Here is a 15,756-nt window from a genome sequence, read left to right as displayed (position 1 = left end):
GTCAAGCTCAGCTGCAAATATAACCATCAATATACTGCAATTATCCAGTAACATTCATATCTTCCCATATTTGTAAGAATGTTTCAGTGTTCTTATATTTATATATGAAAAATCATGATGATCACTTCCATTTACAATTAAATTTTCAGTAAAAATACTCAAATAAAAAATTACTGAGAAAATTACATAGAAAAAAAGAATTGTGGTACCTTAAAGAGAAGATTTAATTAAGTTATAATTTTTCAAAAGGTTAAAAAAAAATCTAACCCGATGCCTTGGAATTTCTTAGCTAAACTTTCAGAAATAAAGGAATAAAAAATAAATGAGTTCTTCAGGCTAAAAAAAATATACTGTGATCTATTAAAATCTAAAGGAAAATTTCCTAAGAGTTTAAGACAAATAAAAAATTTTTCTGTTAGAGTCTAAGTAACATTCTGAAAGCTAAAACCTGAATTTTTATCCTGGTACTTGAATAAATCATGGTAACTAAAAATTAATTTACTTAGGACACAGTGAGACAGATGCTTAGAACACAATGCACAGCTAAGACATTTCTTTTTCTTTTCTTTTTTTTTGAGATGGATCTCTGCTCTTGTTGCCCAGGCTGGAGTGCAATGGCACGATCTCGGCCCTCTGCCTCCTGGGTTCAAGTGATTCTCCTGTCTCAGCCTCTGGAGTAGCTGGGATTACGATAGGCGTCTGCCACCACACCCAGCTATTTTTTGTATTTTTGGTAGAGACAGGGTTTCACCATGTTGGCTAGGCTGGTCTCAAACTCCTGACCTCAGGTGATCCACTCTTCTTGGGGCCTCCCAAAGTGCTGGGATTACAGGCGTGAACCACCACACCTGGCCTAAAACATTTTCTTTAAATGAAAAAAAGTATGGAGAAAACATAAAACAGCTTTCACTATAGATGGTGCCATTTTGGTTTTGTTTTACCTTCAACCATGAGCATGGGCTCCCTGCCTCCACCGTGGGCCAGCATCTCCCTGCGATAGCGCTCCCCCGCGGCCCTGGGGAAGAGAGGAACTGTTAGACACCTGCTTGTGCAGCCTCCATTCACACTTGTTTTGACTCACAAGACAAGTCCTGAGTCACACTGACACCATATGCATAAAAGCTGCCACCATGTGACAATTCGGCCATTATTTTCTTTCTTCTAAAAATCAAATTCTGGCTTTTAAATTGTTCTAAAATAAATCAGGTGTGACATATTCCCTGTAAGAGGATAACTATACTTTTGGCTCTCTGTTTTGTTAACAAGAGACCTCACTTTATAAAAATCATTACTTTATGTTTTAATCAATAGCTGTCCCCAGCCTTTTTGGCATCAGAGACTGGTTTTGTGAAAGACAGTTTTTCCACAGACCAGGGTTGATGGGGGAGGGATGGTTTCAGGATGATTTAAGAACATTCCACTTATGGTGCACATTATACACTGGAATATATAGTGGAATAAGTATACAGCTCACCATAATGTAGAATCAGTGGGAACCCTGAGCTTGTTTTTCTACAACTAGATGGTACCATCTAGGGGTGATGGGAGACAGTGACAGATCATCAGGCCTTAGATTCTCATAAGGAGTGCCCATCCCAGATCCTTGTGAGAGAATCATAAGGATCACATGTGCAGTTCACAATAGGGTTCCTGCTCCTATGAGAATCTGACGCTGCCACTGATCCAACAGGAGATGGCGCTCAGGCGGTGGAGTGATGGGGAGCAGCTGCAAATACAGATGATGCTTCGCTCGCTCACCCACCCACCACACCTCCGGCTGCGTGGCCCAGTTCCCAGTGCCAGTCTGTGGCCTGGGGATTGGGGACTCCTGTTATAGAATAAGTAAAATATTATATTTTATTCTCTATAAAAATAGCTTTAGAATTATTTTATATGAGGCTTGAAATTATACCATTAAGAAATAATTTGTGATGGCACCTAATAAAGAAGAGAAAAAGAACATTCTAAAATAAGAGCGAAGGAGGAGAAGCTGGCAGGGAAAGGTTAATTACACCAGAAGACCTTGGTTGAGGATAACAATGAACAGAACAGCAAACTCCACTGGAGTGTGTTGGTGGTAAAGGCACAGTGGGGGCTGCCCTGTTCCCGTCTTCTGGTACTCTGTGTCACCTGGATATGCCCACCTGATAGACTTCCACAAGGAACACTGTTTATGACAATATGTGAAGGTAGGTTTGGAATTTTTGTAGACATAAATCCTCCAAACTAATGGGACCTGGAAACAAGTTATTTAGTACTACTCTTTTATATTTTACGAAAAATGCGATTTCTTTAACATACATGACTACACACTATCATGAGACAGGTGAAATAAATTTTGATGTTGTTTCCATTTGAGAAGCTCTGGAGCCTCTTTACCTGTGGATGGTCTTTAATCAGACCTTTTTGGTAGCATTACAGTATCAAAAACATGCTGACATCAAACACTAGCCCTGGTCACATCCTGAAGCGAGCGCTAAGCAAAGCAGGAAGCCTGGACTGAGGTGGAGCCTCCCCTCAGGGGCAGGGGTGGCTGAGGGGCCCTGCCTGACTCCTGGCCTGGGGTGCTCTGAGGCCCTTCTCAGCCACGGGATGTAGAGCACTGACCCTAAATCAAATCCCTCCCCACAGGCCTCTAGCTCCTGGCTCGCCTCAGCTCTACAATGCCCGGCTTGCTGATGTAGGCTCCAGCCTGGTTATTTTTCAGGAGTGAGATCAAAAAGAAGACTTTGACAGAGGTTAGAAATTTTCTAGTCCAGTGAGCATTTTTACTAGCTTACTTTAATATGCCCATAAAAGTATGGCAACTACATGTCTAGGCAAGAATGTACACATAAACAAGATATAAATATTTAGAAACGTATATATTTTATAGTATGTGCTTTTCTAGTAAAGTGTACTTCAAACAAGATGATATTTTGCCTATTTTACAGAAATCTACAGTAAGAAGTTATAATCCCTGAAACTGATTTACTGATGTCAACTTTGGCTAAAGATCCTTTAAAAATAAAATCTGAAAAGCAGACCAAATGTCTACAGTCTGCAAAGGGCAGAAGACAAAATACATGTGGGTACCAAGCTGCAAAATATTTTAAAATTCTATGACATCACATTCAGGCTCAAATCATTTGAAACGAACGTGATTATTAACTGCTGAGAAAAATCCAAGTCTATGTCAAATTGTATGAAAGACAGATGGTGAGGCGGAGGTGGGAGGGAGAAGAAATCAGGAATGAGAAGACCTAGATTACAGTCTTAGTCCAGTTTTTAATGGTGAAGTCTGAACAGATAGTTTTCTCTGAGCCTCAGTTTTCTCTTATAAAAACTGCTGGTTTCTGCCAAGATTGCTGTGAATACTATGTGACATAGTATTCTATGGACACTCTAAAAACCAAGATAAAGCAGTAAAAATAGCACTCATCAGCCAAAGCTCCCCAAAAATAATTTGGAGATGTAGTTATTTGTGTGGCGAGAAGATAAATGCTATAAACAACTCTGACACCAGATTATAATTACTGGTTTTCTTTCAAAGAAAGCGCCTTCTAAGGAATCACAGGACCCAAACTTGACAACCTCTTGGTTCCTATTGTTATAGGGAGTCCTGTTAGGAGGATCAGGAGGCCAAATCAGGGAGCAAAGAGAAGATGATCTACATCTCTCCAGCCAGTATAGGATCCCCCGCACCCCCACCAGACAGCACAGGATCCCGCAACCCCTCAGCCAGCACAGGATCCCCCACTCCCCCCAGACAGCACAGGATCCCCTGCATCCCCCCAGACAGCATGGGACCCCCTACACCCCCCAGACAGCACGGGATCCCCCATACCCCCCCAGACAGCATGGGACCCCCATACCTCCCCAGACAGCATGGGATCCCCCACACCCCCCCGGACAGCACGGGATCCCCTGCATCCCCCAGCCATAGCACAGAAGCCCTCGCACCCTCCAGGAAGCAAGGGATCTCCTGTACCTCTCCACCCAGTGGAAGTGTAACCACTACCTGGCCTTCAGGAAGAGACTGGGAAAGCAGGACTACTGATCCTAGGCACCCCTACTTCCTCCCTACGTGCCCCTAGCCTCTCCAGTGCCTTGTTCTCCCTCCATTCTGTGGAAAGGGGTGGGCATCCTGTATCACGTGGTGAGGTCAGAAAAACCCACAGAGGCGGCATGGGCTGCTTCACATAGCACGAGAGCCCTCGTACAAGGGTTCCCTCAGGCGCCACAGGGCCACCTCTACACAGTGGCTGCAGGGTAGGGGATGTCCAGGGTCACCATCAGCTGCAGGAAGCAGAAGCAAGCTTGGGTGAGAAGGGCCAAGTGGGATGAGGCTGTTTGCGGCGCCTGCCACTTTCTGCCAGGCTTGGCTGTGTTCTGCGGGCTGCGCTTCTCCGAGGCCAACTTCAGATGTAACAGAGTGGGGATTACTGTGGTCCAGGGGGGGCATTTTAGAACTTACCCCCTTCTTACCTGTTGAAAGGATCCTGTAGAAAACACTCCTTCCAAACCATGGAGGCGACCGCTCTGGACATGAGGTAAGAGTAATATTTAGCACCATACCCCACGAGGTGGCTGAATCGCAGCTGCCAGGCCTGCCAAGAACAGAGACACAGCATGGGACACAAGTCAGTTCCCACCTGGAGAATATCACATGTGAGCACACAGTGGAGACACAGAGAGACCCGTAAATGTTTTCATTTGCATTTTACCCTAGAAGGCTATGTCACCTACGATATCAATATTTTCACATTTTATACACTGTTATGGGCTGAACTGTGTCTCCTCAAAATTCACATGTGGAAACCCAAAGCCATACCTCAGAATGTGACTCATTAGGAGACAGGGCCTCCAAAGAAGTGATTAAGTAAAAGTGAAGCTCTTAGACTGGGCCCTCGCCCAATCTCACCGGTGTCTTGGAAGAGGAGGAAAGCTGGATGCCAGGGTGTGGGCATTGAGGAAAGGTTGTCTCCAAGCCAATGGGGCCTCGGGAGAAGCCAGACCTGCTGACACCCTGGTCTGGACTTCCAGCCTCCAGAACAGTGGGAAGTAAATTTCTATTGTTTAAGCCACATAGCCTCTGGTATTTTGTGAAGGCAGCCATAGCACACTAAGACACACACAAAATTTTGTATCACATAAATATAATCATATATAGGTGTATATGTTTTGCTCCAAATATATGGTTAATCTTCTTCATTAAGTGAGTTTAATTACACTGATTATAATACATTTTATTTCACATGACCATCTAGAAAAACAGTAAGGTCAGGAGTTTACTTATTTTTAGTAATTTAGGTAGTTCAGAGAGTTGTACTCTGCAATGGTTGTCTGTTGCACGAACTGCTTTTCATGAACTCGTTTTTGTAACATAAAAACCTTCCATGTTTTTACCACAATTACATTTTATGACGAAACAAAAAGTCACAGAGGAGAAGAAAAATGGGACAGAATTTAAAAATCATAACTATATAAAGAGGGGTAGTCTGGGAATATATTCTTTTTTGTTTTTAGAAGAGACAAACGCTAAGAACCAAAGATAACCACCAGCAACTTGCGTCTCAGTGGAAGAAGGGTGAACAAACTGTCTGCGGTCCCTTCTTCTCTAAGCTCCTTCCACTTATTTTCTAATCACAAGACGGAAGAAGCGGACACCTAATTGTTTTCTACAAGTTCATCACTCTGGGATTCACTTCTGTGACAGAAACGTAGAGAAGACAGCCTAGAGACGGTGGCAGGAGTGCCAGTGGTGCAGCCGGGTGGACGTGCACATCTGTTCTGACCCGCTTGGAACGCCTGGTCATCAACACTGGAGGAGGGAACTTCGAGTCTGGCACAGACAGAGCATCCATCCTACCTACGGACAATGACGTAGTTATGACAGGAAAGGCCACATGGATTTTCATGGAGGGACACTGTTCCACTGGAAACTTCTCTTCCTATGAATACTGCTCTTTCTCTGTTGCTAAAGTGGAAAACATCTCCATTCCAACCCATCTGCAAGGGCTACGCAAGCACCGCCCATCCGCAAGGGCAGGGCTACGCAAGCACAGCACATGAGCTCACAATGGCGCGTCTGCTGTAACGTCACCCCAGCCAAAGCTGGGACTGTGAAAACTGCCCTCAAAGGCTACACTTAGGACTTTAACACTTTTACTTTTCTGAAACAAATCTGACATGGTAATTATCCACTTTCTTCTGTCTTTATCTGACATAAACATTTCTTTTAAAAAATAGAAGCTTGGGCCGGGCACAATGGCTCATGCCTGTAATCCCAGCACATCAGGAGGCTGAGGCAGCTGGCTCACTTGAGGCCAGGAATTCGAGACCAGTCTGGCCAACATGGTGAAACCCTGTCTCTACTAAAAATACAAAAGTTAGCCAGGCGTGGTGGCACATGTCTGTAATCTCAGCTACTCGGGAGAAGCAGGAGAATTGCTTGAACCCGGGAGGCGGAGGTTGTAATGAGCCAAGATCGCGTCACTGCACTCCGGCCTGGGCAACAGAGCAAGCATCTGTCTCAAAAAAATAATAATAATTACAAAATAAATAAATAAACAACTTTTTAAAAAAGCTTAACTTTTTTTAACCATGATAACAACACTCTAACGAATCTGTTAACTCCCCAGAAAATAAAGAATAAATAAAGTGTAATCCTTGCTACAACTCTATAAACTAAGTAAGTGAATTCTAGTTAACATATCGAGCAACAAACGTTTTTTAAAATATGGTTACTTCATCACAGGAACACGGCAGCACACTCCCTGTGTTCACTACACAGTGGCTTAAAAGACGCATGGCAATGCTAGTGACTCTCTGGTTGTGTCCAATTCTCCACGACAGCTACTTTGCCTGGGCTCAGCAAGGGCTCTGTCATAAGGAAGGTGTGCGGGAGCACCGCACTCAGATTAGGACATGGGGCCCGCACCACAGAGGCACAGTGCACCTCCACATCCGCTCTCCGCTTTCTGTAAGAAGATACGATTGGAAGTCAGGTGGGTGCCTTGTGAGTGGTGTCCTGAAGGAATGATCCATGCCCCTTCCTTCTTGGGGATGCAACCAGTCAGAAGTGTGGGCCTGTCATGGGGGCAGCCACCTCCTGCGCTGGGCTGGGGCACTTGCACAGCTATTGTTTTGGGTCTCTCTCACAGCAGCTAGACCTGTATCCTACCTCACAAGACACCCCAGCTCCAGGCCCAAGTGCCACCCCCACACAGTACCATGAAAACACAACCAAGAGTGGGGCTGAGGCTGCTGGAGATGCAACAGATGCGTGCCCTTGGTGGAGCTGTGCCCTAGAGGGAGGAGCTGGACACTCAAAATGTGGTCTGCATAGTCTTTTGCCAGCAAGGTCCCTCCAGTGAAGGGCAGAGAAAGGAAGACACGGAATTTTCATCCTGTTAAGACGCAAGTGGTATTTAAAACAAAAGCAAAGAGCCTAGGACCATCTATGAATTAAATTTCAGTATAACAAACTTTGAATAACTACATTTTTACTCAAAAGGCTTTTAGAATTCATTTACAACAGATACACAGTTCCATGTACTCTGTCTTATTGAAAAGGGGTATTTGTCAGTTTTTCTGTGATGCTGGAATCCTAATCTACTAAATGATGAGACTCAGGGACCACTGGTAGCCTTTCTCGTATGAAGCAGTTTGGATGTGAGGAGATCTTCTGTAATGGAATACAGCCTGCTGTTTTAATCTGATACTGCACCAAGATGCGAGCACTTGTACTACTGATGATAAGCGTCTCTCAGGGTGGACGCCCCGGAATTCGTAGCATACAGTTAAGGGGCTTTGCCTTTGAAACATTTTCTTCACGGTGATTTGCCAGAACTAGTTTGGCAGCCTTTGCAGTATAGAGCAGAGTTTAATTCTGTTTCGATTCCAGCTGAATACAGCTTTGTTTTACTTTGAAAGCAGGCCCACTTCAATAGTGGCATTTGATCTGAGCTAAGAAATGTCTTAAGTTCCCTGGTTTCATCAGCTCGTAACTGAGTTCCCACATCCCACACAAACAGAGTTATAAAAATAAGACCTTTCAGAACGGTAGAAAGAGACATCAGGATTTGTGCACGCACCATTTCCTGGACAGTCAGGGGTCTGCCTTATCCTGACCCCCCTGCCTGAATACAGGTCTTCTGGCACACACATGCCCCGTGGAGTCTTGCGCTTTAATTACAGGTTTGGGTTCAGGACTACACCTCAAGACATGCTAAATAAATTATCTCCACCTGACACCTTTCATCATAGGTTTGCAAGTCTATGGCTGACTAAGACCTACAATTCTACTGTTGTTTGAACACAATTGCTGAATTCCTGCTAATTCAACCTAACATTAAGTCCTTATTACCATTTCACTCATTCATCTGGAATAATAAAATACAGCATTTCATCTTAAGCTCTGGAATTATACCCTCTTCCTTTTAAATTGAAGTTTTCTTCTTCCTAAGGGATATTTGTCAGACGGATAAAAGCTTTCACACTTCCGTCGATATTTAACATGTGGATCTCATTTCAAAAGCAAACCATGAAACATCTTTGTAGTTATCCTTTTTATTATGGTGAGAGACACAGATTTGCAAATCCCACTGCTATCCCAAGGCATGCCTATTTAAACTTTCCTCGAGTTAGATAATCTCAGTGATCCCATACGAAAGACAAAACTTGGAGCCAGCAAAGCAGCCTGTCAGGAAACCCAGGGCTACGGTCACTTGCCGTAGAACTCCAGAGAAGAGAAGGCTCTTGGATCATTTGTACTGGCCTATAGCCCTTCTCTCATGCCACGATTTTCCAGGGCCAGAAATGGAAAGGTAGCAACCGGCCACTTTGTTTTCAGTTTCAAACACAGAACAGGGGCTAGTGCAGAGCAAGCACTCATTAACTGTGTGCTACATATGGAATAACGGAACTAACCATTTCTCGTAATTACACTCTTCTTAAATTTTTTTAGAGGCAAGGTCTCACTCTGTGACTCAGGCTGCAGTGCAGTGGCATGAGGATGTCTTACTGTAACCTGGAGCTCCTGGGCTCAAGCAGCCTCCCACCTCAGCCTCCTGAGTAGCTGGGACCACAGGGATGCACCACCATGCTTGGCTAATTTTTAAAATATTTTTGTAGAGATGAGGGTTGTTTCCCAGGCTAGTTTTGAACTCTTGGCCTCAAGTGATCTGCTTACCTTGGCCTCGTAAAGTGCTGGGATGACAGGTGTTAGCCACTGTGCTCAGCCAACTATACTCTTAAATAGTATACCGTTTCTTCATGTCCAGCTATACATGTAGAAATGCATTTAGCTAAAATTTATTTTAAAATGATTTTATCACTGGAACATTATACAGTTGACTCTTGAACAACACAAGTGGATCCACTTATATGTGGATTTCTTTCCATGAATACAGTCGAGTACATATTGGCAGATTCTGCATCCACACCCAAACACAGGCGGGAAATACAGTGCGGATGTGAAACCTGCGTCTCCGGAGGGCCGAATTTTCCTATCTGCAGGTTCCACAGGCCAATCACAGGATGTGAACATGCTCCGATGTTGGTATCCATGGTCAGGGGGTGGGTCCTAGAACCAATTCCCCACAGATACTGAGGGACGCTATACAGTAGTCCTCCCAACTCAAGTGAAATGGTAATAGCAGTTTTCCTATCCACGGTTTCAGTTACCTGTGGTCAACTTCAGTCCAAAAATAGGCAGGTATACTATAACTACATATTTTGAGAGAGGGAGACACCACATTCATAAAACTTTTATTACAGTATAAAGTTGTCCTACCTTATTGCTGTTAATCTCTTACTGTGCCTAATTTATAAACGTCACTTTATCATAGGTATGTATGTATAGTATATATAGAGCTCAGTACTATCGGTAGCTTCAGGCATCCATCTGGGGTCTTGAAACATATCCCTTGAGAATAAGGGGGGGGACCCTATAAACCATGAGTATAGAAATGCAGCCTATCACTTTGACGTGTGTTATAAACTTCCTAAGGGCATGGCCGACATACTGTGCCTACGTCTGGACTTACTGCAGCACTGGAAGCACAATGGGAACTCAACAGCAATCTGGCGAATGAATGGATGGAGAGATGGACACCATGGGATTCTTTCACAATGACACTCAATGTTACCGACAACTGGACATCTGACTGAGATGCAGAGCCCAGGAATAATAATTCTGGTTTATAAGATTGGTGTATTGGGTTGTACTACAAGTGCAATTTCATATAAGTAATTTATTTTTGACTAGGGAAGTGAGTGGTATTAGGTTAAGAATGGTAGCAAAACATATTAAATACACTGACTGTATACCAATGATGACGTGACGCTGTCCAAGAGAGGACATTTCAAGGCCACCACACAACCACCATCCAAAAAGGCCTCTGACATGGAATAATCCTATTCAGTATTTCAGGAGCATTTTTCTTCGCTGGATTCTTTTGAGCATTCTACCATATCTGTTTCGCAGATAAGAAGACACTACGGTGTTAAAAACAAATTTGGATCTTAGGCTATAAATGGTCTTTAAAAACAGTTCTTTAACTACATTATTTGCCAGATGATGTAAGATTTCTCGGGCTAATTTTGGGACCACGTCTCCAGGTCTGGACCATGTAGAGAGTCTGAGCAGGGCTTCCTAGAGTATGCTTTCTATCTCTTTCAAGCCCTAAAGACTCTAAAGAAACAATGGGCTAGTAATACTGCACAAGCTCATGTAATCCTGTCATTCACACTTCCACCTGTTGTAGTCAGGTAACAAGGCAGGAACAAGCAAGTTCCTGAGCTTGTCTTCATAGAAAGACCGTTCTGAGTTCTCACGTTCTCTGTGTACAGTATCACTGGTCTGCTCAATAAGATACATTAAACACTCCAGAAGTATTTAATGATTTAACCACAAAGTAGAGCAAAGAACATATTCCCCTGTTGGCCTCTCACGTCCATGCTCTCTCTCTCTCCCTTTCTCACTCACTCTCTCTCTCTCTTTCAGTGTGTGTGCATGTTCCATGCATCACTGGGGACTAGTGCTTCTAAACGATAAAAAGTGCCTACTGACAGTTTACCGAAACCCACAAAACAACAATGGCCGACAGACAGGTATTCTCGATTCGGAGTAGAAAGTGTTGTTAAGTGAAACAGTTACTGTGGTGGATACACTCTCACAAGGCCCCCATGACCTGTCCTCCTGATGGTCACATCTTTTTGGAATCCCCTCCCTTCAATATAGACAGAAGCTGCTCCTTGCTCCTAACCAACCAAATATGGCAGTGGTTTTGGATGTCACTCCCATGAATACATCCTGTCATCCAAGATGTCTCCCAATTCGCTAGCAAGCTCGCTCTAGAAACACTCCTTGGTAGCTAGAGGAAGAAGATGACCCTGTCGGGAAGGCCCACTGTCAGAGGTCTGGGGGAGGACCCCGGAACCTGGGGGGCCCTCTGAGACCTGTGGGTAGCCTATAGCCAGCTGGTAAGAAGCCTGTCCTCAGTGCTATAACTGTAGGAAATGAATTCTGCCAATAACCTGGGTGATGCAGCCAAGCCCCCAGATGAGACTGCAGCCCTGCCAACACCTTGCCTGCAGCCTTGTAGGACCCCCAGGCATAGGAACAGCTATACTGTGTTGACTCCTGATCCAAAGCAACTGTGAGATAGGCACTGTTTTAAGCCACTACATTAGTAGAAATTTGTTATACAGCCATTGAAAACTAATACCAATATCTATTTCTTAAAATGAGAGTTATGTTAAAAATCCTATTTTGAGAATAAACTCCTGAAAATATGGAAGGTGTATAAAGATATACCTTGTGTCTTTGTTGAAGTGTCATGCTGTCACCCAGGCTGGAGTGCAGTGGCGCGAACTTGGCTCACTGCAACCCCCACCTCCCAGGTTCAAGCGATTCTCCTGCCTCAGCCTCCCAGGTAGCTGGGACTACAGGCACGTGCCACTGCGCCCAGCTAATTTTTTTTGTATTTTTAGTAGAGATGGGGTTTCACTATGTTGCCCAGGCTGGTCTTGAACTCCTGACCTCGTGATCCGCCTGCATCGGCTTCCCAAAGTGCTGGGATTACAGGCGTGAACCACCACGCCTTTGTAAATATTTCTTTTTGTAAATATTACCCTTTGTAAATATTTCTTAATTTTTTTGTAAATATTTTAACAGCTTATATTTTATAAATAGACTTGAAAAGAGTGATTTGCCAAGGCTAATGGCAGGGAGTAGTAAGTGTCCCTTCCTTCATTTTCCCCTTTTTTCCTTTTAGAAACAGAATCATACCCTTTTCCTGCTAAGTGTGAACAGGGCTCTCCACTGCTCTGGCAGTGACTGCGTTTCCCAGATACCCCGAGGCATGTGGCTGTGCGACTATAGTCCTGAAAATGGCTGTGAGTAAAGGTGACGTGTGCAGCTGGGTTCTGCAAAAGGAAGCTACTCGCCCTCCTTGTCCTCTTTCCCCTTTCCTGCTAGCTTTGAAAAGGTGAAGACTGAAACCCCCACCTTGGACTCAAAGGTGAACACCACATGTTGATGAAGCTACCAGCTCACTGGTTCTATCTGCTGGCTTGATAGGCAAGGGGAGGCCAAGTTTACACCTGGCTCGATTTCACATCACTGACACCAACACTGACGTCTACGCCACGTTCATGTGTGTATGTGTGACATTACACCCGGCTTGATTTCACATCACTGACACCAACACTGACGTCTACGCCACGTTCATGTGTGTATGTGTGACATTACACCCGGCTTGATTTCACATCACTGACACCAACACTGACGTCTATGCCACGTTCATGTGTGTATGTGTGACACCCGTAACTTTCAACTTTGTTTCTACCGTGTCTGCTAAAATACATATGAAAACACACCACAGAGCTATTTTTACAGCTGAAAAGAAAGTTCTTACACAAGCTATGATGAGTAAATACTATAGTTTAAAATGTTGACCAGGCGCAGTGGCTCATGTCTGTGATCCCAGAACTCTGGGAGGCCAAGGAGGACAGATTGCTTGAGCCCAGGAAGTTGAAACCAGCATGGGCAACATGGTGATAACCCATCTCTACCAAAAAAACAAAAACAACACAAAAACAACCCAAACATTAGCTAGGCGTGGTAGCCCACCTATATAGTCCCAGTTACTCAGGAGGCTGAGGTAAGAAGGATCACTGAAAAGGCTTCAGTGAGCTGAGATCACACCAATATACTACAGTCTGGGTGACAGAGTGAGACTCTGTCTCAAAAACAAAACAAAAAACAAAACAAAACAAAACCCCACACAAAGTAGTATGGCAGGTGTAATGTTAACGACACACAAAATATTAACTAGCAGCACACCTCTTCAGTATGCTAACTTCGACTGTCAATGTAATTTATATGTGATATTAAAAAACCCCTGGGAATACAGGATTGTGTCTATCAAAGCAAATCTATTAGCAGAGCAGGGATGTAACTGACTCAAATGGAAATACATTTATTAGAGGAGACACAGAAAGGTAACATGGATCTAATTAAGACAAATGAAAAACAAAAACCACAGAACAGGAACCAACAATTGCTTGCTCTTTTTCTTCCCAGTCAAAACTCCTTAACACTGCTTTTTCTCTCTCCTCCAACATCTGCTGAGAAAATGGAAGATTGCCCCGTCATTCTAAAGGAACCCACGCTAACACTGGGAAAGTGTCAGAGAAGTAACACAGAAAATAAGGACGTCCACGCTCAGGAGAGTCAGACCAGGACAGCAACACGGCCTCTGCAGGAACAGGTACTGTGTCTGAACTCCTATCAGGCAGCTCTAGGAGTCAATGAAACCCCTGAGGCACACGACAAGAAGGGCTCTGTTTTTGTTTTCATGACAATCATAAGCCCTTAACTAAAGGAGGTGTGTCTGCACAGGATCAGAGAAAATCCGTGAAAGGAAAACTGGAAAAGGACATGAGTGCCCTTTGTAGACCATGAGAATTTCTCTCCAGGCAGAGAGCACAACAAAAAGTGATGCAGAAGGGACAGTAACTTCTCCATGGGAAGGAGTCCAAGGGCAGGTGCATCACCCACAGACTGCACACAGGTGTGCAAGGGAGCAGGTGTGTGGGGGGAGGGCTATAACCGGGCTTTGTGCGCAGAGGCTCCATTCCTTTAGGGGCTCATACCTTTACAGCCCAAGTCTCCGCCTGCCATGGGGAATCAGGCAGCCACCTCTACCCTGTTCAGTAAAGCTGCAATACAAAATGGAGAGGGACAAATGGGACAATTTGATGTCACATAGGGCTGCTATGGTCCTTTCCAAAACTCACGTTGAAACTTTATCCCCAAAGTGGCAGTATTGAGAGATGGGGCCTTTAGGAGGTGACTGGATCATGAGAGCCCTGCCTTCATAAACGGATTATCATGGGAGTGGGCCTGGTGGCTTTATAAGAAGAGGAAGAGAGACCTGAGCTAGCCCGTGAGCACACTCAGCACCCTCGCCAGGTGAGGCCCTGTCCCACCTCGGGACTCTGCAGAGTCCCCACCAGCAGGAAGGCTCTCACCAGATGCAGCTCCTCAACCTTGGATTTCCATGCCTCCATTACTGTAAAAAATAAACTCCTTCTCTTTGTAAATCACCCCATTTCAGGTATTCTGTTATAAGCAACAGAAAATGGGCTAGGACAAGGGCCTACTGACTTCTTTCATTAAACAGGCAAACAGAACCCTGGAATGGCTTCCTCAGACCCTGTCCTGCTTAGACTTCACTTCCTGTCACTCTCCCGTTGCTCGCTGTGCTCCAGACATGCCGCTGACTTGCTGGTCCAACAGCCTCCGGGTAAGCTCCTGATCCTAGCTCTCCTCTCTGCCTCAGACACTCTTCCCCCAGGTGGATCCATATGGCTCATTCTCACTTTCCTCAATGTCTTTTCAGATTATGCTTCTTTAACAAGACCTTCTCTGATGACTAAAAAAAGGGGAGAGGGTCAGGACGCTGCCTCACTTAGTCCCAATTCCAGGTGCAATTGGAACAACTGGTTTCACTGCTGTTACCCTGCCCCCAGGCAGCTGGGACGCCAGCATCGAAGTCTGGGCAGATGAACTCCCACTCCACGCCCTCTTGCTCAGTCAGGGCCTAACTCCCCTGCCTGCTGCCTCGGCCTCCCGCAGGTGCTCTCTGGTGTGGCTGATCTCCTGCAATCGGGCTGGAGTCCTCACCTTCACAGCCACTCGCCCCCTACCAGAGACCACCACTGCCCCCTCCCCATTAATCTAATCAGCCCGCACCTGGGATTATTTTAGTAGGAAGATTTATTGAAGAGGGAGTAGGACACACCAGTTTATTATTTTCTAATGAGTTTGTATTGTGCCTTTAAAGTCTTCATAGAGAAAAGTGGAGAGGCTGTTCTAACTTCACCTCAGCACTGGCCCTGGCAGGAAGGACCTGCCCTGTGTCTTGTGCGTGCTCTCCACCCTTTCCTCCGTACCTCTGCATGGCACATAACCACTAGGCACAGAGGCTTGAAATCATCCATCTTTCCAAACCTCACTGAACTCACAACTGGCCAGCACTAGACAGAGAGGACCCTGTCCTCAAGGCCGCACAGTCACTGGAGGGGACAGACAGTAAATCCGGGATCACCAGACAGTCACACTGCAGCCAAGTGCTATGGGAATGCAGGCTCTGCACTTACCGGCTGCACTGCCAACACCAGATCCCAAAACCACCCTGCCCATGGCCACACCCACCTCCTAGGGCTACAGCACGGGCTACAGGAGAGAAGGGAAGGGAAAAG

The 15,756-nt window shown here is 45.0% G+C and overlaps 1 protein-coding gene across 1 annotated transcript in view; it reads right to left on the bottom strand.

The window, feature by feature from the left end:
- MIPEP (mitochondrial intermediate peptidase) overlaps positions 1 to 15,756 on the bottom strand; it is a 151,785-nt gene that overhangs the window by 25,309 nt on the left and 110,720 nt on the right. The window contains exons 17-18 of the mRNA XM_011958800.1: positions 4,468 to 4,589; positions 942 to 1,015 (exon numbers count right to left, since the gene is read on the bottom strand). Of these exons, the coding sequence (XP_011814190.1) occupies positions 942 to 1,015; positions 4,468 to 4,589 (196 nt within the window). The remainder of the gene's footprint in view (positions 1 to 941; positions 1,016 to 4,467; positions 4,590 to 15,756) is intronic.

The sequence above is a fragment of the Colobus angolensis genome, unplaced genomic scaffold (assembly GCF_000951035.1).
Source record: "Colobus angolensis palliatus isolate OR3802 unplaced genomic scaffold, Cang.pa_1.0 Scaffold113, whole genome shotgun sequence".
Lineage (NCBI taxonomy): Eukaryota > Metazoa > Chordata > Mammalia > Primates > Cercopithecidae > Colobus > Colobus angolensis.
Note: the sequence above shows the minus strand (reverse complement) of the source record. Positions and strands in the feature narration are given on the sequence as shown.